General features: G+C 42.1%; 1 protein-coding gene across 2 annotated transcripts in view; it reads right to left on the reverse strand.

The window, feature by feature from the left end:
* Positions 1–26,185, reverse strand: part of LOC110526143 (rho guanine nucleotide exchange factor 28) — a 70,383-nt gene that overhangs the window by 38,463 nt on the left and 5,735 nt on the right. Inside the window, exons 2-7 of one of the 2 annotated variants that reach the window (XM_036980414.2) lie at positions 11,084–11,211; positions 10,604–10,881; positions 10,280–10,357; positions 4,849–5,044; positions 4,490–4,601; positions 736–778 (exon numbers count right to left, since the gene is read on the reverse strand). In XM_036980414.2, coding sequence (XP_036836309.2) covers positions 736–778; positions 4,490–4,601; positions 4,849–5,044; positions 10,280–10,357; positions 10,604–10,881; positions 11,084–11,211 — 835 coding nt within the window. The remainder of the gene's footprint in view (positions 1–735; positions 779–4,489; positions 4,602–4,848; positions 5,045–10,279; positions 10,358–10,603; positions 10,882–11,083; positions 11,212–26,185) is intronic. The other variant, XM_090238174.1, reaches the window with a different exon arrangement.

Raw genomic sequence — 26,185 nt, forward strand, 5'->3', positions numbered from 1 at the left:
CGTCTGTGTTAAAATGGAATACCATTTTAGAATGTCGATGTTGTAGAGACGGAGTAAGACTGTCTGTGTATTAACTGAGATAATGTATGTAGTTTAACTAGCTATACCATCATCCCATATGCTCTCTGTGCTGTTAGCAATGCATTAATGTTTCTTCAACGATGGCAATATATTCGGGAATGAGACTTCATATTTATGAGACGTTAGTGAGATGAACTGAGACGCAAGTATGAGTCATCATGAATGATTTTTTAAAAACGTACATGGAAAAGACTCTTTACAAACAATCTGATAACGTCACCAGATAAATAAAACATTATGGACAAGTAAATAATTACAAGTAAATCAACAACTATATCTGTTTCAAATGATGATGCATGTTGTAATTGTATTAGTATCACATTCAAAAAGTTGTGTATGAATTCAGATGTTTAGGAAAGCCCTGTTTGTGGTGTCTGTGTGTGTGTTGTATTTGGGGTTATTTTGAGGTTGTAATCCGAGTTTATTCTGACCCGTGGGCCATGTAACAGGGAGTATGTCACATCCTGCCCAGCCAGTCACTGACCACAGGGCTAAACTAGAGAGGCAACTAAGACCGTGTTACACACACACAGGCACACGCACAAATGCGCATACACACACACACAAACAAGCACGCATGCATACACACACTAGAGAGGTGGGGCATTGCAAAGACTCTGAAATAAATACAGTAGAATGAAAGATTGTCCATACCTCTTCTCTCTGGGTGTCTCAGTCAAGTTGAAGTCTCTATGCTCTGGAAGGGTAACAAGGAATGACAGTAATGTGAGTAACAAGGAAAGTGAGACTCACCAGGAGTCCCCATGAACTAATAAACACCAGAAGCAGAGTTAATTTCTACGTCACAAATGGCACCCATATAGTGCATTACTTTTGACCAGGGCAGATGATACTCTGGTCAAAAGTAGTGCACTACATAGGGAATATGGTGCCATTTGGATCACAAGCAATGATCAATTATACTTAGGTCAGATTTGCTAAGACTGCAAATGTATGGTAAATGTTAATGTTTTTGGGATAATATTGCATCATATTCATCATATACAGTATACCTTCTTTCTTCACAGATGACATACTCACAGATGGAATACTTATTTTAAATTGGTGGGGGATCTACAAAGATAACATATCTAATTATATTAAGATGGTCACACCATGGATTATTATCTATTTGATTTAGAATTTCAGGACCCCAGTAGGTATTAAAAAAATAATTGGGAAAAAATATTGAATTTGGCCTTTACTACTACATCCCATAGAAATGTATTGAAGATCACATTCATAAATGGAAAAACAGACAGTCAAAATATAAATCATAAGGAATAAGGTTTTGAAGTGTCTGTCCTACATCTAGGGGATATAAGAAGCTCAGGAAATATTTGTGTTTTGGACACATACTTAACCCCCTTTTTTGATGCTACAAACCTACAGTTGAAGTCGGAAGTTTAGCCAAATTTAATTAAAATAATAAATTTAATTAAAAACTCCGTTTTTCACAATCCCTGACATTTAATCCTAGTAAAAATTCCCTGATTAATGTCAGTTATGATCACCACTTTATTTTAAGAATGTGAAATAGAATGTGGTCTGAATGTGAAGCTTCCCACAATAAGTTGGGTGAATTTTGGCCCATTCCTCCTGACAAAGCTGGTGTAACTGAGTCAGGTTTGTAGGCCTCCTTGCTCGCACACACTTTTTCAGTTCTGCCCACACATGTTCTATGGGACTGAGGTCAGGGCTTTGTGATGGCCACTCCAATACCTTGACTTTGTTGTCCTTAAGCCACTTTGCCACAACTTTGGAAGTATGCTTGGGGTCATTGTCCATTTGGAAGACCCATTTGCAACCAAGCTTTAACTTCCTGACTGATGTAATGAGATGTTGCGTTCATATATCCACATAGATGGCATCATGAGGCAGGAAAACTATTTTGTGAAGTGCACCAGTCCCTCCTGCAGCAAAGCACCCCCAAAACATGATGCTGCCATCCCTGTGCTTCACGGTTGGGATGGTGGTCTTCGGTTTGCAAGCCTCCACCTTTTCCTCCAAACATATCAATGGTCATTATGGCCAAACAGTTCTATTTTTGTTTCATCAGACCAGAGGACATTTCTCCAAAAAGTACGATCTTCGTCCCCATGTGCAGTTGCAAACCGTAGTCTGGCTTTTCCATGGCGGTTTTGGAGCAGTGGCTTCTTCCTTGCTGAGCGGCCTTTCAAGTTATGTCGATAAAGGACTCGTTTTATTGTGGATATAGATACTTTTGTACCTGATTCCTCCAGATTCTTCACAAGGTTCTTTGCTGTTGTTCTGGGATTGATTTGCACTTTTTGCACCGAAGTATGTTCATCTCTAGGAAACAGAACGAGTCTCCTTCCTGAGTGGTATGAAGGCTGCGTTGTCCCATGGTGTTTATACTTGCATACTATTGTTTGTACAGATGAACGTGATACCTTCAGGCATTTGGAAATTGCTCCCAAGGATGAACCAGACTTGTGGAGGTCTTGGGTGATTACTTTTCATTTTCCCAGGATGTCAAGCAAAGAGGCACTGAGTTTGAAGGTAGGCCTTGAAATACATCCACAGGTACACCTCCAATTGACTCAAATGACGTCAATTAGCCTATCAGGCGCTTCTAAAGCCATGACATAATTTTCTTGAATTTTCCTAGCTGTTTAAAGGCACAGTCAACTTAGTGTATGTAAACCTCTGACTCACTGGAATTGTGATACAGTGAATTATAAGTGAAATAATCTGTCTGTAAACAATTGTTGGAAAAATTACTTGTGTCATGCACAAAGTAGATGTTCTAAACGACTTGCCAAAACTATAGTTTGTTAACAAGAAATTTGTGGAGTGGATGAAAAACGAGTTTTAATGACTCCAACCTAAGTGTATGTGAACTTCCGACTTCAACTGTACCTTCATACTTCCATAATGTTTTATTAACCGGTAGCTGGTTACCGTCAGACAAGTCCAGTGACACTTGTGGGGGTCGTAGAACAAAACTGAGAACACGATCATGTTTGTGAGAATCTCGTCTTTTTAAAGAGTTGACAGACGTTTTTGTGATATTCGGGATGTCTCATGTTCTGAAACACCACTGTAGCTCGGCCACCTTCCACCGCAGATGCGGAAGGCCGACATAGGCGGATGCAGTGGATTTAGACAAGTCCATGCAAAAATACATATCTATAGCTTAATAAAGTGATGGATTTTGATGGGGATTTTTTTATTTTGTTACTTAGATTGACACAAACATTGACAGTTTGAGTATGTCATCTGTGAAGAAAAAGGTCAACATTAGGGCTACAAATACAATCACACATCTGTCCATGTTAAACCTTGGCAGGCAAGTGTGTTGTGCACTTCCATTGACCTTGGCCCCTACGGCTCTGGTCAAAAGTAGTGCACTACATAGGGAACAGGGTGCCATTTGGGAGGTAACCTAGAACATTTATAAAGCCCCAGGTCCAGCAGACCCCTACAGAGAGAGAAGAAACACACACAGGAAAGAGCTGCTGAGGAAGAACAGATCACAGAAAGAGAGAACAGGAGGAGAAGAAGATAAGACAAACGGTAGCAATTCCAAAACATTTCCCCATGAGAGAAACAAAACAATCTCCCCATAAAGAACCACGACATTTCCACGAAATCAAACCAACCCTCAAAGAGAATTACTGTCAAGCCTCAAGGTACAAAACACATGTACTGCATCCCAAATGGCAACCTATTCCCTATATAGTACAGTAGTTTAAACCAGTGCCCTATGCTAAATAGGAATAGGGTACCATTTGGGACAAGCCCATGTTCATTTCATATCCTGTTATCATTGTATTAGACTGGCCTCAAGTTAATGTAAGGTTTACATTCCAAATAGGATTCTGACAGGACCATGCACTTTGTAACCATAGCTACACCCCCACCATAGCCTGGGCACCAGTCTAGTAGTTCCTGTTTCAGACAGTTTGTCTTGATTAGATAATGATGTAGACTGCTGAATGTAGAAGTCAGGCACCCAGGCTACATCACTGCAACAATAGTGACGATATGGTCAGCCCCATACATCAGCAAGCGCAACCATAGATTCATATAGCAGAACTCGGGGGACCGGTGTTTCTAAAAGGGCTGTTCAAGACTGTACTTACTAACTGGGTTGAGGAGAGAGTTTAGAGAGAGAGAGAGACTGAAGGGAGCAGCCACTGCTGCTGAATGCACAACCTACACAGGATAATGACATGACACACGATGGCTAACTGAGTAGGAGTTATACACACACACACACACACACACACACAGAAAGAGAGAGCACTGTGTTGACCCCAGGTCCTGAAGAGCTACAGAGAGAATCCAGCTGCAACGTTATCCTAAACAGGCTTCTGTCTGACAAATGGCGGATGACCCTGGGAAGAGAGAAGTCAGTGGTCAGGGGTTTAAGGTGACTGACCTTCTGTCAGGTCAGAGATCGCTGCATCTCGGGTGAACAGGGGACGTGAAAGCTGGGTCTTGGGGGAGGAGTAGGAGTAAGAGCGAAGACGAAGCTGTGGGTCTGAATGATCCTGAGCGAAACACACAAGAACCATAGATTATTAGGGAAGGGAGTATCACTAAAATGAGAGAAAGTAAGTGATGCTTTCAGCCACATTTAACCAGTAACCGAATGTGGGGACAACTATAACAGCACAATACAATCACACGTCTGTCTATGTGGAACCTTGGCAGGTGAGTGTGTGCAGTCTGAGTGTATATCTGTGAAGTAACTTGGCAGGTGTGTACGTGGAGTCGGGGTGTGTGTGTGTGAAATACCTTGGAAGGTGTGTGTGAATTGTTAGAGTGTGTAGGGTTGAAGTGCAACGAGTTGTCAAAGGAGTCCCTCTCGTCCCCAGAGCTAGTATGCAGGTCGGAGCGTTGCCAGGGAGATGAGAATTTGGGGAGTGAGGGGGGAGACTGGCACAGGGTGTCCTCCTCCCAACTGTCACACTCTACTGGTTCCAGACTGGAACTGAGAGAGAAAGAATATATATATATACACACATAAATATATATATATATATATATATATATATATATACACACATAAATATATATATATATATATATATATATATATATATATATATATATATATATACACACACAGTGCCTTGCGAAAGTATTCGGCCCCCTTGAACTTTGCGACCTTTTGCCACATTTCAGGCTTCAAACATAAAGATATAAAACTGTATTTTTTTGTGAAGAATCAACAACAAGTGGGACACAATCATGAAGTGGAACGACATTTATTGGATATTTCAAACTTTTTTAACAAATAAAAAACTGAAAAATTGGGCGTGCAAAATTATTCAGCCCCCTTAAGTTAATACTTTGTAGCGCCACCTTTTGCTGCGATTACAGCTGTAAGTCGCTTGGGGTATGTCTCTATCAGTTTTGCACATCGAGAGACTGCCATTTTTTCCCATTCCTCCTTGCAAAACAGCTCGAGCTCAGTGAGGTTGGATGGAGAGCATTTGTGAACAGCAGTTTTCAGTTCTTTCCACAGATTCTCGATTGGATTCAGGTCTGGACTTTGACTTGGCCATTCTAACACCTGGATATGTTTATTTTTGAACCATTCCATTGTAGATTTTGCTTTATGTTTTGGATCATTGTCTTGTTGGAAGACAAATCTCCATCCCAGTCTCAGGTCTTTTGCAGACTCCATCAGGTTTTCTTCCAGAATGGTCCTGTATTTGGCTCCATCCATCTTCCCATCAATTTTAACCATCTTCCCTGTCCCTGCTGAAGAAAAGCAGGCCCAAACCATGATGCTGCCACCACCATGTTTGACAGTGGGGATGGTGTGTTCAGGGTGATGAGCTGTGCTGCTTTTACGCCAAACATAACGTTTTGCATTGTTGCCAAAAAGTTCAATTTTGGTTTCATCTGACCAGAGCACCTTCTTCCACATGTTTGGTGTGTCTCCCAGGTGGCTTGTGGCAAACTTTAAACAACACTTTTTATGGATATCTTTAAGAAATGGCTTTCTTCTTGCCACTCTTCCATAAAGGCCAGATTTGTGCAATATACGACTGATTGTTGTCCTATGGACAGAGTCTCCCACCTCAGCTGTAGATCTCTGCAGTTCATCCAGAGTGATCATGGGCCTCTTGGCTGCATCTCTGATCAGTCTTCTCCTTGTATGAGCTGAAAGTTTAGAGGGACGGCCAGGTCTTGGTAGATTTGCAGTAGTCTGATACTCCTTCCATTTCAATATTATCGCTTGCACAGTGCTCCTTGGGATGTTTAAAGCTTGGGAAATCTTTTTGTATCCAAATCCGGCTTTAAACTTCTTCACAACACTATCTCGGACCTGCCTGGTGTGTTCCTTGTTCTTCATGATGCTCTCTGCGCTTTTAACGGACCTCTGAGACTATCACAGTGCAGGTGCATTTATACGGAGACTTGATTACACACAGTATTTATCATCATTAGTCATTTAGGTCAACATTGGATCATTCAGAGATCCTCACTGAACTTCTGGAGAGAGTTTGCTGCACTGAAAGTAAAGGGGCTGAATAATTTTGCACGCCCAATTTTTCAGTTTTTGATTAGTTAAAAAAGTTTGAAATATCCAATAAATGTCGTTCCACTTCATGATTGTGTCCCACTTGTTGTTGATTCTTCACAAAAAAATACAATTTTATATCTTTATGTTTGAAGCCTGAAATGTGGCAAAAGTTCGCAAAGTTCAAGGGGGCCGAATACTTTCGCAAGGCACTGTATATATATATACACACACACACACACACACACACAGTGGGGAGAACAAGTATTTGATACACTGCCGATTTTGCAGGTTTTCCTACTTACAAAGCATGTAGGTCTGTGATTTTTATCATAGGTACACTTCAACTGCGAAAGACTGAATCTAAAACAAAAATCCAGAAAAATCACTGTGTGATTTGTAAGTAATTCATTTGCATTTTATTGCATGACAAGTATATGATACATCAGAAAAGCAGAACTTAATATTTGGTACAGAAACCTTTGTTTGCAGAGATCATACGTTTCCTGTAGTTCTTGACCAGGTTTGCACACACTGCAGCAGGGATTTTGGCCCACTCCTCCATACAGGCCTTCTCCAGATCCTTCAGGTTTCGGGGCTGTCGCTGGGCAATACGGACTTTCAGCTCCCTCCAAAGATTTTCTATTGGGTTCAGGTCTGGAGACTGGCTAGGCCACTCCGGGACCTTAAGATGCTTCTTACGGAGCCACTCCTTTGTTGCCCTGGCTGTGTATTTTGGGTCGTTGTCATACTGGAAGACCCAGCCACGACCCATCTTCAATGCTCTTACTGAGGGAAGGAGGTTGTTGGCCAAGACCTCACGATACATGGCCCCATCCATCCTCCCCTCAATACGGTGCAGTCATCCTGTCCCCGTTGCAGAAAAGCATCCCCAAATAATGATGTTTCCACCTCCATGCTTCACGGTTGGGATGTTATTCTTGGGGATGTACTCATCCTTCTTCTCCCTCCAAACACGGTGAGTGGAGTTTAGACCAAAAAGCTCTATTTTTGTCTCATCAGACCACATGACTTTCTCCCATTCCTCCTCTGGATCATCCAGATGGTCATTGGCAAACTTCAGACGGGCATGGACATGCGCTGGCTTGAGCAGTGGGACCTTGCGTGCGCTGCAGGATTTTAATCCATGACAGCGTAGTGTGTTACTAATGGTTTTCTTTGAGACTGTGGTCCCAGCTCTCTTCAGGTCATTGACCAGGACCTGCCGTGTAGTTCTGGGCTGATCCCTCACCTTCATTGATGCCTCACGAGGTGAGATCCTGCATGGAGCCCCAGACCGAGAGTGATTGACCGCCATCTTGAACTTCTTCCATTTTCTAATAATTGCGCCAACAGTTGTTGCCTTCTCACCAAGCTGCTTGCCTATTGTCCTGTAGCCCATTCCAGCCTTGTGCAGGTCTACAATTTATCCCTGATGTCCTTACACAGCTTTCTGGTCTTGGCCATTGTGGAGAGGTTGGAGTCTGTTTGATTGAGTGTGTGGACAGGTGTCTTTTACACAGGTAACGAGTTCAAACAGGTGCAGTTAATACAGGTATTGAGTGGGGAACAAGAGGGCTTCTTAAAGAAAAACTAACAGGTCTGTGAGAGCCGGAATTCTTACTGGTTGGTAGGTGATCAAATACTTATGTCATGCAATAAAATTAAAATTAATTACTTAAAAATCATACAATGTGATTTTCTGGATTTTTGTTTTAGATTCCATCTCTCACAGTTGAAGTGTACCTATGGTAAAAATGACATACCTCTACATGCTTTGTAAGTAGTGTATCAAATGTGTATTTGTGTATCAAATACTTGTTCTCCACACTGTATATAGTTGAAGTCAGAAGTTAACATACACTTAGGTTGGAGTCATTTAAACTAGTTTTTTTAACCAATCCACAAATTTCTTGTTAACCAGCTATAGTTTTGGCAAGTCGGTTAGGACATCTACTTACTGATTGACAAAAGTAATTTTTCCAGCAATTGTTTACAGACAGATTATTTCACTTACAGTGAATTACATCACAATTCCAGTGGGTCAGAAGTTTACATACACTAAGTTGACTGTGCCTTTGAACAGCTTGGAAAATTACAGAAAATAATGTCAAGGCTTTAGAAGCTCCTGTTAGGCTAATTGACATCATTTGAGTCAATTGGAGGTGTACCTGTGGATGTATTTCAAGGCATACCTTCAAACTCAATGCATCTTTGCTTGACATCATGGGAAAAGAAATCACACATACTTCAGAAAAAAAATTGTAGACCTCCACAAGTCTGGTTCATCCTTGGGAGCAATTTCCAAATGCCTGAAGGTACCACGTTAGTCTGTACAAACAGTAGTACGCAAGTATAAACACCATGGGACAATGCAGCCATCATACCGCTCAGGAAGGAGACTCGTTCTGTCTCCTAGAGATGAACGTACTGTGGTGCGAAAAGTGCAAATAAATCCCAGAACAACAGCAAAGGACCTTGTGAAGATGCTGGAGGAAACAGGTAAAAAAAAAAAGTCTATATTCACAGTAAAACAAGGCCGCTCAGCAAGGAAGAAGCCACTGCTCCAAAACCGCCATAAAAAAAGCCAGAATACAGTTTGCAGCTGCACATGGGGACAAATATTGTGCTTTATGGAGAAATGTCCTCTGATCTGATGAAACAAAAATATAACTGTTTGGCCATAATGACCATCGTTTTGTTTGGAGGAAAAAGGGGGAGGCTTGCAAGCCGAAGAATACCATCGAAACGTGAAGCACGGGGGTGGCAGCATCATGTTGTCGGGGTGCTTTGCTGCAGGAGGGACTGGTGCACTTCACAAAATAAAAAATAGATGACATCATGAGAAAATAAAATTATGCGGATATATTGAAGCAACATCTCAAGACATCAATCAGGAAGTTAAAGCTTGGTCGCAAATGGGTCTTCCCAAGCAGACTTCCAAAGTTGTGGCAAAATGGCTTAAGGACAACAAAGTCAAGGTAGTGGAGTGGCCATTACAAAGCCCTTACCTTAAACATATTGAAAAGTTGTGGGCAGAACTGATAAAGCTTGTGCGAGCAAGGAAGCATACAAACCTGACTCAGTCACACCAGCTTTGTCAGGAGGAATGGGCCAAAATTCACCCAACTTATTGTGGGAAGCTTGTGCAAGGCTACCCAAAACGTTTGACCCAAGTTAAACAATTTAATGGCAATGCTACCAAATACTAATTGAGTGTATGTAAACTTCTGACCCACTGGGAATGTGATAAAAGGAATAAAAGCTGAAATAAATAATTCTCTCTACTATTATTCTGACATTTCACATTCTTAAAATAAAGTGGTGATCCTAACTGACCTAAGACAGGGAATTTTTACTAGGATTGAATGTCAGGAATTGTGAAAAACTGAGTTTAAATGTATTCTTAAACTTCTGACTTCAACTGTTTCTAACATGCTATTGGTTGGACACAGCTGTCAATTTTTTGGTCATTAAATGAAACTGGTATACTTTTTTATTCATCACAATTTTCTTTAACCAATTATGGTCTTTAATGCATTGCCGTCAGACAAGTTCCACTTTCCTATTCCATTTTAGTACATTTAGTTTCTACTAGACTTGATGAATATTCATACTTTTGTCTTTCGTAAAAGAAGCTGAAACCACAAGTCCTTGGATGCAGAATGATCGCACTGTTCAGTGTCTGCTCACCTCGGCATCTTGACCAAAGAGAATGGTTCATTGTGACTTCCTGTGACTTTCACCCCTACTGCTGTTACAGCTACTGTGCTGGATACAGTAATGGACCAAAAAGCTTATTTTACATTTAAGTTAGTTTTGGTTTTTGATTGACACCTTTAGAGGAATTACATTGTAAAATACATTAACATGGAGATCTTTGAGACCCCAGTAAGTATGCAACAATAGCATATTATGAAACCCCCCAAAATATTTTTGGTCGGCTTTTGACCTTACTTAACTATAACTAACCAAGCATGGTAGAGCAGAGTGCGGATGTTTGGGTGTGGTACTTACCTCAGTACACAGGTCTTCTCAGGCTGACTGGTTCCTCTGTGACTGAGCCCAGAGGAGAGGGAGACGGACTGCTGGATCCTCCCCCTATTTCCACCACCAGAGAAAGGAAAGGGGTAGGCCAAGGGAGAGGAAGGAAGGGGGAAGGCCTGGTCCCTGTGAGGAGCCATGGAGCCAGGGAGACTTCCAAAGAAGGAGTCCCAGGCAGGGTTGTTCCTCTGTGGCACAGAGCTCACCTCCTCCTCCACTGGAGAACGGTACTTTATATCCAGGTCATCCACCTGAGCAGGGGCACAGGTGAGAGGTCAGTGTCTGGGACAAAAGCAGTCCAATCCCTGGTTATGGCTGGTTATAACCTGGTTATGACAGCTCACCTGGTCCACCAGCATCTACCTGGTTGTAACCTCGTTGTAACCTCGTTGTGTGCAGATCACCTGGTCCACCATATTCTACCTGGTTAAAAACCTGGGTATGACAACTCACCTGGTCCACCAGCATGGCATTAGTGTGCATCTGGTCCTTCCCTGGTTGGTGGATCATGGCTGAGAGTCTGGAGGCAGCAGCCAGAGTAGAGGACAGAGCCTGGGCCCTCCTCATTGACTGGCTCTTCTCTACACACCGAGAGAGGGGGAACATTTTATATTACATTATTAGTTACCTTTCCTGCTAGTACAATACAACTTCATTAATCACAAGGGGCAATTCATTCCGGGCTGACAGGGTACTTCAAAGAGGACAAACACAACACTGACAATATAAAAAACAAATATAAACACTAAAGGCATCAGTTACGGTCAGTTTAGTACATTAGTACAGTATGTAACTACAGTATGTTCCTCTCAATATGTGAAAGTCCTGTTTTTCCATGTGGTTTCCAAATAAATGCCTTGTCATATTTCACAAACACAGGATGTGACATCATACATCCTGCATGGTAGCTTGTCTTTGTTTGGGAACAGGAGGCTGACACCCAGTGTTTCTGCTTGACTCCAATGCAGACTAGGGCTGCACCTCAATAATGTAGGTGGCCTCTCCTCACTTCCCTTCTCCTCTCATCTATGGCCTCCTACCAACATGATATTGATATTAATGGCTCAGAAGGTTGTGCACAACAGGGTCACTCACTGGTTCCCTTTCTTAATTTGGTCTTTTTTTTGGTGCGGTCCAGACCGGCCTTGATTTCAACGTCAACTGACATAGAACAGCCAGAACGGCCTTGATTTAGCCCAAACATACAGTAGATGTCTATGATTGGTTCAGATTGGGTCTGGTTTCACAAGTTTGGACAGCACACTACAGCAAAAAAAAAATCTCAAAAGATGGTATGGGCAGGCAGGCAGGCAGGCAGGCAGGCAGGCATAAGCTATGGAAAATGAACACAATTGCATTTTATCGTTGGCAAATTGAATGCACAGAGATACCGTGACGATATCCTGAATCAACTCTATGCTAAGGAGATGTGTTGCACTGCATGTGGAAAAAGTGGTCACAGTAGACACTGCTTTTCTGATCCACCCCCCTACTTTTTTTTAAATCTGTGGTATCTGTGACCAACAGATGCATATCTATATTCCCATGAAATCCAAAGATTATAGACTAAGTAATTAATTTCAATTGACTGATTTCCTTATATGAAACAGGTAAAATTGTTGCACATGTGGTCTGCGGTTGTGAGGCCGGTTGGACGCACTGCCAAATTCTCTAAAGCAAAGGAGGAGGATGCTTATGGTAATTCACATTAAATTCTCTGGACACATCTCTGGTGGACATTCTTGCAGTCAGCATGCCAAGTGCACACTCCCTCAAAACTTGTCACATATGTGCACATTTTAGTGTGGCCTTTTTTGTGTGTGTCCCCAGCACAAGGTGCACCTGTGTAAAGATCATGCTGTTTAATCATCTTCTTGATATGCCACACCTGTCAGGTGGATGGTTTATCTTGGCAAAGGTGAAATGCTCACTAACAGGGATGTAAACAAATTTGTGCACAAAATTTGAGAGAAATCAGATTTTTGTGCTTATGCAACATTTCTGGGATCTTTAATTTCAGCTCATGAAAAATGGGACCAATGCTTTACATATTGCGTTTATATTTTTTGATCAGTGTCAATTAAGAACGGGCTGGCATGCTTAAAACCTTTGCTTGATATACCAATTGGTTTCATACAACCGCTCTCAAAACTGCGGCAAATTTCCTTGTTGGTTTTGGGTCAAATTCAAGCATAACACATAGCGGACGAGGCGAAGCGAAAGGTTTTACGCAGCCCAAAGTCTGTCCACAAAAATAAATAATAATATTTTTTGAATGGAGGTCAATAAGTGTAGAATTTGGTCAATAGAAATGTAATTGCTAATTTGCTAAGTGAGGCTTATTTGATTTAAAATAATTTTCGGAATGGTTAGGTTGTTACGAATGCACTGACATAAGTTGATTCACATGGCATTTCGGGGTTGTGCCTGTTGTCATGAAGATAGATAGAGGACTCATCATGGATATAACATGTTTTAGCATGGACATTGCCATTTTAGAGGAGTCAACTGGGTGGGGATTCCTATGAGTTGGGAGCAATAAGCCAATGAAGAAGAAGAAAATGTATTACCTTAAATGTAGATAACCTCAAGAGTATCTGCTAAATGACCAAAATGTAAATGTAAATACAAACAAAGCAAAGCATGTTGGGAATTATTCCAATGAGCTCAGCTCCCAAACAAGTACACATTTGGTCGTTGTGGCCCAGATCCAAATCTGAATTAATCCAAATGTCCAGGCTGTTTAAACAGTTTGAACATCACATTACAGTACGGCACAGTTTAGTACATTAGAACAAAATAGAGTACAATACAGTACAGTACGGCATGGTACGGTACAGGACAGTCAAGTTTTATTCAGTAGAGTACAGTAGAACACAGTACAGTACGGTACAGTTCTGTTTTATTCAGTACAGTAGAGTACAGTGTATTTTAATTCAGTAGAGTACAATAAGGTCCAGTACAGTAAAGTTCAGTAGAGGAGAGTCCATTAGAGTAAGGTAGGGTACAATACAGTACACTACACTATAAAATACCCAAGCTCTGAAGCAAGCTTCCAGAAAATTGTAACGGAAATGGCGCCACACCAATCAGCAGTAATAAATTATTTGAGGCTACCCTGGGGCGGCAGGGTAGCCTAGTGGTTAGAGTGTTGGACTGAGCTGACAAGGTACAAATCTGTCGTTCTGCCCCTGAACAGGCAGTTAACCCACTGTTTGTAGGCAGTTAAGAATTTGTTCTTAACTGACTTGCCTAGTTAAATAAAGGTAAATAATAATTAGAAAGCAAATTACAGACTCCTCTTTAAATTTGCCTATTCCTCCTGAGCTCAGTTGTCCAGGACCTAGGATCAAGAGAGACACTCAAGTGTTTTAGTACTATATCGCTTGACACAATGATGAAAATAATCATGGCCCCTAAATCTTCAAGCTGCATACTGCATACTATTCCAACTAAACTACTGAAAGAGCTGCTTCCTGTGCTTGGCCCTCCTATGTTGAGCATAATAAACGTGTCTCTATCCACCTGATGTGTACCAAACTCACTAAAAGTGGCAGTAATAAAGCATCTCTTGAAAAAGCCAAACCTTGACCCAGAAAGTATAAAAAACTAAAAATCGGCCTGTATCGAATCTTCCATTCCTCTCATAATTTGTAGAAAAAGCTGTTGCGCAGCAACTCACTGCCTTCCTGAAGAAAAAGATGTATACGAAATGCTTCAGTCTGGTTTTAGACCCCATCATAGCACGGAGACTGCACTTGTGATGGTGGTAAATGGCCTTTTAATGGCATCAGACCGAGGCTCTGCATCTGTCCTCGTGCTCCTAGATCTTATTGTTGCTTTTGATACCATTGATCATCCACATTCTTTTGGAGAGATTGGAAACACAAGTTGGTCTACATGGACAAGTTCTGGCCTGGTTTAGATCTTATCTGTCGTAAAGATATCAGTTTGTCTCTGTGAATGGTTTGTCCTCTGACAAATCAACTGTAAATTTCGGTGTTCCACGAGGTTCCGTTTTAGGACCACTATTGTTTTCACTATATATTTTACCTCTTGGGGATGTCATTCGAAAACATAATGTTAACTTTCACTGCTATGCGGATGACACACAGCTGTACCTTTCAATGAAACATGGTGAAGCCCCAAATTTGCCCTCGCTAGAAGCCTGTGTTTCAGACATAAGGAAGTGGATGGCTGCAAACTTTCTACTTTTAAACTTGGACAAAACAGAGATGCTTGTTCTTTCTCCCAAGAAACAAAGATATCTTCTGTTGAATCTGACAATTAATCTTAATGTTTGTACAGTCGTCCCAAATAAAACTGTGAAGGACATTGGCGTTACTCTGGACCCTGATCTCTTTTGACGAACATATCAAGACTGTTTCAAGGACAGCTTTTTTCCATCTACGTAACATTGAAAAAATCAGAAACTTTCTGTCCAAAAATTATGCATAAAAATGTATCCATGCTTTTGTTACGTCTAGGTTAGACTGCAATGTCCTACTTTCCGGCTACCCGGATAAAGCACTAAATAAACTTATGTTAGTGCTAAATACGGCTGCTAGAATCCTGACTAGAACCAAAAAAATGTATCATATTACTCCAGTGCTAGCCTCCCTACACTGGCTCCCTGTTAAGGCAAGGGCTGATTAAGGTTTTACTGCTAACCTACAAAGCATTACATGGGCTTGCTCCTACCTATCTTTCTGATTTGGTCCTGCCGTACATAACTACACGTACGCTACGGTCACAAGACGCAAGCCTCCTAATTGTCCCTAGAATTTCTAAGCAAACAGCTGGAGGCAGAGCTTTCTCCTATAGAGCTCCATTTTTATGGAATGGTCTGCCTACCCATGTGAGAGACTCGGTCTCAACCTTTAAGTCTTTACTGAAGACACATCTCTTCAGTGGGTCATATGATTGAGTGTAGTCTGGCCCAGGAGTGTGAAGGTGAACGGAAAGGCTCTGGAGCAACGAACCGCCCTTGCTGTCTCTGCCTGGCCGGTTCTCCTCTTTCCACTGGGATTCTCTGCCTCTAACCCTATTACAGGGGCTGAGTCACTGGCTTACTGGTGCTCTTTCATGCCATCCCTAGGAGGGGTGCGTCACTTGAGTGGGTTGAGTCACTGACGTGATCTTCCTGTCTGGGTTGGCGCTCCCCCCTGGGTTTGCCGTCGCGGAGATATTTGTGGGCTATACTCGGCCTTGTCTTATCCGGTGTCCTGTGTGAATTTATGTATGTTCTCTCTAATTCTCTCTTTCTTTCTCTCGGAGGACCTGAGCCCTAGGACCATGCCTCAGGACTACCTAGCATGATGACTCCTTGCTGTCCCCAGTTCACCTGGCCGTGCTGCTGCTCCAGTTTCAACTGTTTTGCCTGCGGCTATTGAATCCTGACCTGTTCACCAGACGTGCTCTCATAGCCTGGTGCTCTCACCCCTCATAGCCTGGTTCCTCTCTAGGTTTCTTCCTAGGTTTTGGCCTTTCTAGGGAGTTTTTCCTAGCCACTGTGCTTCTACACCTGCATTACTTACTGTTTGGGGTTTTAGGCTGGGTTTCTGTACAACACTTTGAGATATCAGCTGATGTACGAAGGGCTATGTAAATACATTTGATTTTGATTTGATTTACTGTATTATACTGTACTATATTATACCTTTCTTTACTGTACTGTGTACTGAATTGTGATGTAGTGCTCTACTGTACTGCTGTGTTCTACTGTACTATGCTGTGCTCTACTGTACTGTACTGTACTGTGCTGTTCAAACTTGTGAAACAAAGATGTCTGTAATTTGTTCCGGATCATAATAAATCTGAACTGAACATAGATGTCTATGCTTGATTCAGATTTGATCCGGACCGGACCAAAAATCAACGTCCTTGGAATGATACAGAGAAAATGTATAAATGCTCACTAGCTTTGTCCTCCTTCCCAGGATCTTGCCCCATGCTCGAAATAACTCAACCGCTAGTTTGCCTGTCTGTAAAGAGAAGCACAGGCTGTAAATTGATCCTGCTGCTCTGATTAGATAGAGATAAGCTATATCCGTTCACTTGCTTCATATTTCAACCGGTAACTTCTCATCGCACTTCATTCAATTTTACACGCAAAAACTGCAGTTTAGACATTTGACCACAACCACACTCTTCGGAAAAAAAGGTTATGGATAGAACCAAAAAGGGTTCTTTTGTTGGCTTCATATATAGCACCCCTAATGATTCTATATAGAACACATGTTGTAGGGTTCTTTGATCATAACCCCAGGAGTTCTTATTCACTGAACTAAAATTGTTCCATATAGGGTAGTGATACATGGGTTGACTCATAACCCACAGTCCCGCAGTTAAATATGCTGGGCGGGAAGGTTTAGGGTCATGAAATATTATGTGGGCAGGTGGGTGGCAGTCGGTTTGAATACAAAGAAAACAATACCTTAAAAAATCCATAAATGTGTAATTCTTGTGCAATTTATGTCTTTAGGCTACATTTAGTTTTTTCTTTCATTATTTTAGGCCATCTGGCATTAGTGTGTAAGCCTAAACTTTAGGGGCTAACTGTACACGAGCCAAATAGCCCACATGACAATTGCCAAATGATTTTGGGAATGGGCAGAAAAAGTTAACGTCATCCACAGAGGCAAAAAGGACAATGTCAGAGTTTAATTCAATAAGAGAAAAGCTGTGAAATGAGCGTTGAAAATAAAGAGAAGGTACAGCCAGAAAAGTAATGTTTGAAGTGTTAAAAGAGGATGATAGCGGTGCTGGCTATGTTATGTGAGATGATTGTGACTGTCGAATTGCTATACAAATTCGACATTCACAAGACTTCAAACAGGCCTATGTCACGTCAAGGGAACTGTAGCTTACTGTTCAGAAGTGTCAAATGAAAACTGAAATATGGACACTGACTCTAGGTCTATAACCTTTCGCATAGCCTTAATATTAACTCCTGCAGAATTAAGCATTTCTTGCAGTACAAATATACACTAAATGTAGGAAATTATTTGACTCGGGAGAATGTTTTTATGACTACCTCATCTCTCTGAGGTCCCTCAGTTGAGCAGTGAATTTCAAACACCGATTCAACCACAAAGAACAGGGAGGTATTTCAATGACTTGCAAAGGGCACCTATTAGTCAGTGGTGTAAAGCACTTAAGTAAAAATACTTTAAGGTACTAATTAAGTAATTTTTGGGGGTATCTGTACTTTACTTTACTATTTATATTTTGGACTATTTTTACTTCACTACATTCCTTAAGAAAATATTGTACTTTTTACTCAATACATTTTCCTTGACACCCAAAAGTACTCATTACATTTCGAATGCTTAGCAGGACAGGAAAATATTCAAATTAAAACACTTATCAACATTAACAAAAAAAAATTAAATGGTGCCATTGTAACAGTATAACTTCAGACCGTCCCCTCGCCCATACCCGGGCGCCAACCAGGGACCCTCTGCACACATCAAGAACAGTCACCCACAAAGCATCGTTACCCATCGCTCCACAAAAGCCGCGGCCCTTGCAGAGCAAGGGGAACAACTACTTCAAGGTCTCAGAGCAAGTGAGGTCACCGATTGAAACGCTATTTAGCGCGCACCACCGCTAACTAAGCTAGCCGTTTCACATCCGTTACACTCACCCCCCTTTTGACCTCCTCCTTTTCCGCAGTAACCAGTGATCCGGGTCAACAGCATCAATGTAACAGTATAACTTTAGACCGTCGCCTCGCCCATACCCGGGCGCGAACCAGGGACCCTCTGCACACAACAACAGTCACCCACGAAGCATCGTTACCCATCGCTCCACAAAAGCAGCGGCCTTTGCAGAGCAAGGGGAACTACTACTTCAAGGTCTCAGAGCAAGTGACGTCACCGATTGAAACGCTATTTAGTGCGCGCCACCGCTAACTAAGCTAGCCGTTTCACATCCGTTACACCATCTGGTTTGCTTAATATAAAGAATTTGAAATGATTTATACTTTTACTTTTGATACTTAAGTATATTTTAAACCAAATACTTTCATACTTTTACTCAAGTAGAATTTTACTGGGTGACTTTTAGTTAAGTCATTTTCTATTAAGGTATCTTTACTTTTACTCAAGTATGATAGTTGGATACTTTTTCCACCACTGCTATTAGTAGATGGGGACAAAAACCTAAAAAACATTGAATATCCCTTTGAGCCTGGTGAAGTCATCAATTCCACTTTGGATGGTGTATCAATACACCCAGTCACTACAAAGATACAGGTGTCCTTCCTAACTCAACTGCCGGAAAGGAAGGAAAGCGCTCAGGGATTTCATCATGAGGGCAATGGTTGCGATAGGAGAAAACTGAGGATGGATCAACAACATTATAGTTACTCCAGATTACTTACCAATATGACAGAGTGAAAAAAAGGAAGCCTGTACAGAATACAAATATTACAAAACATGCATCGTGGTTGCGATAAGGCACTAAAGTAAAACTGCAAAAAAATGTGTCAAAGAAACTAACTTTATGTCCTGAATATAAAATGTTATTTTTGGGGCAAACACAACATACCACTGACTACCATTCTTCATATTACAATTTGATTTTATATGATTTGAATTGGTCACATACATACAGGCCTCCAGAGTGGCGCAATGGTCTAAGGCACTGCATCACAGTTGCTAGAGATCCGTGGGGCAACGCACAATTGGCCTAGCGTCGTAAGGGTTAGGGAGGGCTTGGCCAGTAGGTATATCCTTGTCTCATCGCGCACCAGCGACTCCTGTGGCGGGCCGGGCGCAGTGCGCGCTAACCAAGGTTGCCAGGTGCACGGTGTTTTCTCCGACACATTGGTGCGGGTGGCTTCCGGGTTGGATGCGCGCTGTGTTAAGAAGCAGTGTGGCTTGGTTGGGTTGTGTATCGGAGGACGCATGACTTTCAACTTTTGTCTCTCCGGAGCCCGTACGGGAGTTGTAGCGATGAGACAAGATAGTAGCTACTAAACAATTGGATACCACGAAATTGGGGAGAAAAAGGGGTAAAAAAAAAATATATATATATAATATATTTATTTTTTCAATGACACTGCTGTAAGGTATACAGTGTTTCCTCCGACACATTGATGCGGCTGGCTTCTGCGTTAAGCGGGCATTGAGTCAAGAAGCAGTGCGGCTTGGTAGGGTCATGTTTCAGAGGACGCATGGCTCTTGACCTTCGCTTCTCCAGAGTCTGTATGAGAGTTGCAACAATGAGACAAGACTGTACCTACCAATTGGATGCCTCAAAATTACGGAGAAAACATATATTTTTTGTATAAACAACTGACCACACAACTCCTGACCATGCAACTACTGAACCACAACTATTGACCACAACCACATAACGACTGACCACAACTACTGACTACAAGCACACAACTACGGACCCCAATCAAACAACTACCGACCACACAAATACTGACTGCAACATCAGCATTACAGACCAAAACTACTGCACACAACTCCTGACCAAGCAACTTCTGAACCACACAACTAACGATCACAACTAGAGGTCGACCGATTATGATTTTTTTAACGCCGATACCGATTATTGGAGGACAAATAAAGCCGATACCGATTAATCGGACGATTTTTTTAATGTATTTGTAATAATGACAATTAGAACAATACTGAATGAACACTTATTTTAACTTAATATAATACATTAATAAAATCAATTTAGCCTCAAATAAATAATGAAAAATGTTCAATTTGGTTTAAATAATGCAAAAACAAAGTTTTGGAGAAGAAAGAAAAAGTGCAATATGTGCCATGTAAGAAAGCTAACGTTTATGTTCTTTGCTCAGAACATGAGAACATATGAAAGCTGGTGGTTCTAATTGCTAACTAGTTAGCAATTTCACATCACATCGTTACACCACCCTCATCTCGGGTGTTGATAGGCTTGAAGTCATAAACAGCAGAGCTGCTGGCAAAACGCACAAAAGTGCTGTTTGAATGAATGCTTATGAGCCTGCTGCTGCCTACCATCGATCAGTCAGATTGCTCTATCAAATCATAGACTTAATTATAACAGACAGAAATGCGAGCCTTCATTAATATGGTCGAATCCGGAAACTATCATCTCGAAAACAAGACGTTTATTCTTTCAGTGAAATACGGAACCGTTCCGTATTTTATCTAACGGGTGGTATCCATCAGTCTAAATATTCCTGTTACATTGCACAACCTTCAATGTTATGTCATAATTACGTAAAATTACTGAAGACTGATGACCACAACTAATGACCACAACTATTGATCACAACCACACAACTACTGACCACAACTATTGATCACAACCATACAACTACTTACCAAAACTACTGACCACAACTACTGACCACAACCACACAACTACTGAACACAACTAATGAACCACACAACTACTGACCGCAACATCACAATTACAGACCATAACTACTGCACACAACTCCAGACACACAACTACTGACCCCGCAACTACTGAACCACACAACTACTGGCCACAACTAATAAACCACAACTACTGACCACAACACTACTGACCACAATTCTATAAATATACACATGTGCGCAACAGGAAGCTCTGGGTGAGTTGGGTGCCTACACACCTGGGATGAACCACCAGTGCCCTGCCTGCTGCCTCGACTTCCTGGGGAACCTCTCCAGCACCCACCAGCAGTGTGTCCTCTGCGGCCACAGGTAGTGCAGGAAACGCCCCCTCCCCCCTCCAGTCACCCTTAGAGCAGCACCTCCGAGCTCCATAGGTGTAGGATCGGAGGTGCTGGGAGAGGGAATGGACGGACCACCGATCCGGACGTCCGCAGGTGGCAAACAGGTTATCCAGCCAGATGGATAAATCCACCAGCTGGTCGAGTGTAAGGGTGGTGTCCCTGCAGGCCAGCTCCCGACGAACGTCCTCACGTAGACTACACCGGTAATGGTCGATCAGGGCCCTCTCATTCCATCCCGTGCTGGAAGCCAGGGTCCTGAAGTCCAGTGCGAATTCCTGTGCGCTCCTCATCCTCTGTCTGAGATGGAACAAGCGTTCCTCATAGCATCTATACTTCCCCATTCAGCGTTGGCCCACTCAAGCGCTTTCGCCGACAGACAGGAGATGAGGGCGGACACGCTCTTGTATCCCGAGGGAGCCGGGTGGACTGTCGCCAGGTAGAGCTCCAACTAGAGCAGGAACCCCTGGCACCTGGCAGCCGTCCCATCATATGCGCTCGGGAGCGAGAGCCGAATCCCACTGGGTCCAGGTGAAGGAGGAGTGGACAGCGGAGTGGGTTGTGGTGTTGGTCAGGGTGAAGTTGATGGGGGTGTGGGAAAACCCCCTCTCTCCCATGGCTCCATGGTGAGAAGCACACGATCCATGGCTGTGCCAAGATGTTGGAGCATTGTCGCGTGCTGCTGGACGCCTTCCTCCACTGGTACCGGAGGACTGGGTGCACCTGCTGACTCCATATTAGTTGGTGCGTGATTCTGTCAAGTGTCATTGTGCAGCGGTGAGGATAGAGTCAGGCGCAGGACACAGAACTGAGTAAAATAACGTACTTTACTCGATAAGAAACAACCATAAAATTCCACGCAGGGAAAACACACCATAACACTGCAGTCTAATAACACTCAACAAGGACCAATCACGCACAAAACATATTGGGAACCAGAGTTATATTGGGAACCAGGGTTATATAGGGAAAATAATTCTAATGTAATGGGAACCAGGTGTGTACAATCAAGACAAAACTAATAGAAAAAAAACGTAGATCGGTGGCAGCTGGAAAGCCGGTGACGACGACCGCAGAACGCCGCCCGAACAATGAGGCACCAACTTCGGTGGCAGTCGTGACAGATGTATTATTAGCTACAGTAACTAGCCACAGTGCATTTGAACGCAAATGAGCTACTTACGTAGCTAGCTAATTTACATACTATATACAGTGCCTTGCGAAAGTATTCGGCCCCCTTGAACTTTGCGACCTTTTGCCACATTTCAGGCTTCAAACATAAAGATATAAAACTGTATTTTTTTGTGAAGAATCAACAACAAGTGGGACACAATCATGAAGTGGAACGACATTTATTGGATATTTCAAACTTTTTTAACAAATCAAAAACTGAAAAATTGGGCGTGCAAAATTATTCAGCCCCTTTACTTTCAGTGCAGCAAACTCTCCAGAAGTTCAGTGAGGATCTCTGAATGATCCAATGTTGACCTAAATGACTAATGATGATAAATACAATCCACCTGTGTGTAATCAAGTCTCCGTATGAATGCACCTGCACTGTGATAGTCTCAGAGGTCCGTTAAAAGCGCAGAGAGCATCATGAAGAACAAGGAACACACCAGGCAGGTCCGAGATACTGTTGTGAAGAAGTTTAAAGCCGGATTTGGATACAAAAAGATTTCCCAAGCTTTAAACATCCCAAGGAGCACTGTGCAAGCGATAATATTGAAATGGAAGGAGTATCAGACCACTGCAAATCTACCAAGACCTGGCCGTCCCTCTAAACTTTCACTGATCAGAGATGCAGCCAAGAGGCCCATGATCACTCTGGATGAACTGCAGAGATCTACAGCTGAGGTGGGAGACTCTGTCCATAGGACAACAATCAGTCGTATATTGCACAAATCTGGCCTTTATGGAAGAGTGGCAAGAAGAAAGCCATTTCTTAAAGATATCCATAAAAAGTGTCTTTTAAAGTTTGCCACAAGCCACCTGGGAGACACACCAAACATGTGGAAGAAGGTGCTCTGGTCAGATGAAACAAAAATTGAACTTTTTGGCAACAATGCAAAACATTATGTTTGGCGTAAAAGCAACACAGCTAAACACACCTTCCCCACTGTCAAACATGGTGGTGGCAGCATCATGGTTTGATGTCCCTGCTTTTCTTCAGCAGGGACAGGGAAGATGGTTAAAATTGATGGGAAGATGGATGGAGCCAAATACAGGACCATTCTGGAAGAAAACCTGATGGAGTCTGCAAAAGACCTGAGACTGGGACGGAGATTTGTCTTCCAACAAGACAATGATCCAAAACATAAAGCAAAATCTACAATGGAATGGTTCAAAAATAAACATATCCAGGTGTTAGAATGGCCAAGTCAAAGTCCAGACCTGAATCCAATCGAGAATCTGTGGAAAGAACTAAAAACTGCTGTTCACAAATGCTCTCCATCCAACCTCACTGAGCTCGAGCTGTTTTGCAAGGAGGAATGGGAAAAAATTTCAGTCTCTCGATATGCAAAACTGATAGAGACATACCCCAAGCGACTGAGCTGCCCAGTGACACAAGCCTACCAGACCAGCTAAATCACTTCTATGCTCGCTTTGAGGCAAGCAGCCCTGAGGCATGCATTAGAACATCAGCTGTTCCAGGCGACTGTGTGATCACACTCTCCGTAGCCGACGCGAGTAAGACCTTTAAACAGTTCAACATACACAAGGCTGCGGGGCCAGAGGGATTACCAGGACATGTGCTCCGGGCATGTGCTGACCAACTGGCAGATGTCTTCACTGACATTTTCAACATGTCCCTGATTGAGTCTGTAATACCAACATGTTTCAAGCAGACCACCATAGTCCCTGTGCCCAGGAACACAAAGGCAACCTGTCTAAATGACTACAGGTTGCCTTTGGAGTGTGACTGTTTGAGGTTGTGGACAGGTGTCTTTTATACTGATGACACGTTCAAACAGGTGCCATTAATACAGGTAACGAGTGGAGGACAGAGGAGCCTCTTAAAGAATAAGTTACAGGTCTGTGAGAGCCAGAAATCTTGCTTGTTTGTAGGTGACCAAATACTTATTTTCCACCATCATTTGCAAATAAATTCATTAAAAATCCTACAATGTGATTTTCTGGATTTTTTTTACAGGCCTCTCATCTTTTTAAGTGGGAGAACTTGCACAATTGGTGGCTGACTAAATCTTTTTTTGCCCCACTGTAGAATGAGCATGAACTTTCCACTTGAGGGCATCAGCCCAACTAAAGCTCCAACAGCCAACAGAGGCAAAGACAAAGACAGCAGTTAGAGCCAGGTTTCTAGAGTTTCCAGTAAAACAGAGCGTGCCCTCCAACCAGCTTACAGACCCCCGGGAGAGAGATGGAGATGGAGGGAGGGAGAGAAAGAGAGGGAGGGGGCAGAGCTGTCACGGGCCTTTTCCAAGGTTCTGTTCTGTTTAGAAGCTGTTGTGCTTCATTTGAGAAAAGAACCCCTTGGAAAAACACAAGATTTAAACAATGATCACCTGTGGGGCTTGTTTATCAAGACTGTAAAAACCTGATTTGACTGTGAAATCAAATGAGTACACAGTGTCACAATATCAATATCACAATATCATAGAGTGAATAGTTACAATTGCTCAAGACCAGCATACATCATGGAATTTGAAATGGGAGAGTGCAAAATAACAAAATCTTGGATAAAAGATAGCTATAATTCTTTAAATTTAACTGTTCTTGGGAATAGGTAAATTGTTCAAACAACCTCTAAAGTCCAAGCAACTATTCCGTGCTATGACACCTGTGCAGTCAAACAATCCTGATCATTACAATGTGTGTGTTTAAGCGTTTTCACATATTTCTCAGTCGGAAAGCTCAAATTCACAAATAATTAAGAAATACACTTTTGCACACCAGATGTTACCTCACAGATGCATGGGAGAGGTGCAAAAACAACCAGGAAAACTGACTTCCACAAACTTTGCATACACAAAATGAACACTTAAATTGGACATATATCATAATTTAGTCCGCCAGTCATGTTTATGCAGATAACATTTTATTAAGAAGAATACACTGTGGGCTGGATTCCATTCACCTAATCTTCATATGAATAACAGAAATAACACTTACAGCATCATTCTCAATTATGAGGCAATAATGTGTGTTATCGCCTATCACATCCAGCAGTGCAACAGGAGGAGAAGAGAGTTCAGCAGTGATGAAACAGACATGGCAGTAACTTAATCTCTCCCAAAGCTGAACTGTTTAAATCATTACAGAGAGTATATCTTGATACCAAAATACTGTGATTCTACAAAACTCTTTCCATACACTACAGATATCGACACGTGCATTTCTAACAGACACCAGTCCATTTGATCCCCTTGAGGCCCCCACACCGGCTTCTCGAGGCCCCTATTATCAGCCAAGTCATGATCTTGCTGTGCAAACCCCCCAATTTAGACAGGACTATCAGCCCTTCTGGCATTTGTCAAAACTGACCTTATTCTGGTGGAGTTCATCTGGAACAAAACATGGGAGTACATTATGATACATTAAAGATTACTTACACCTTGACAACATTCCGCTGAAAATTCCATTTTTTTTTTTAAATATGTAACTTTCACACATTAACAAATCCAATACAGCAAATGAAAGAAACATCTTGTTAATCTACCCATCGTGTCCGATTTCAAAAATGCTTTACAGCTAAAGCACAACATATGATTATGTTAGATCACCGCCAAGTCGTAAAAACACAGCCAAAGATAGGAGTCAAAAAAAGCAGAAATACTGAGAAAATGAATCACTAACCTTTG

This window comes from Oncorhynchus mykiss, chromosome 6 (assembly GCF_057628025.1).
Source record: "Oncorhynchus mykiss isolate SJ-2025 chromosome 6, ASM5762802v1, whole genome shotgun sequence".
In the NCBI taxonomy this organism is placed as follows: domain Eukaryota; kingdom Metazoa; phylum Chordata; class Actinopteri; order Salmoniformes; family Salmonidae; genus Oncorhynchus; species Oncorhynchus mykiss.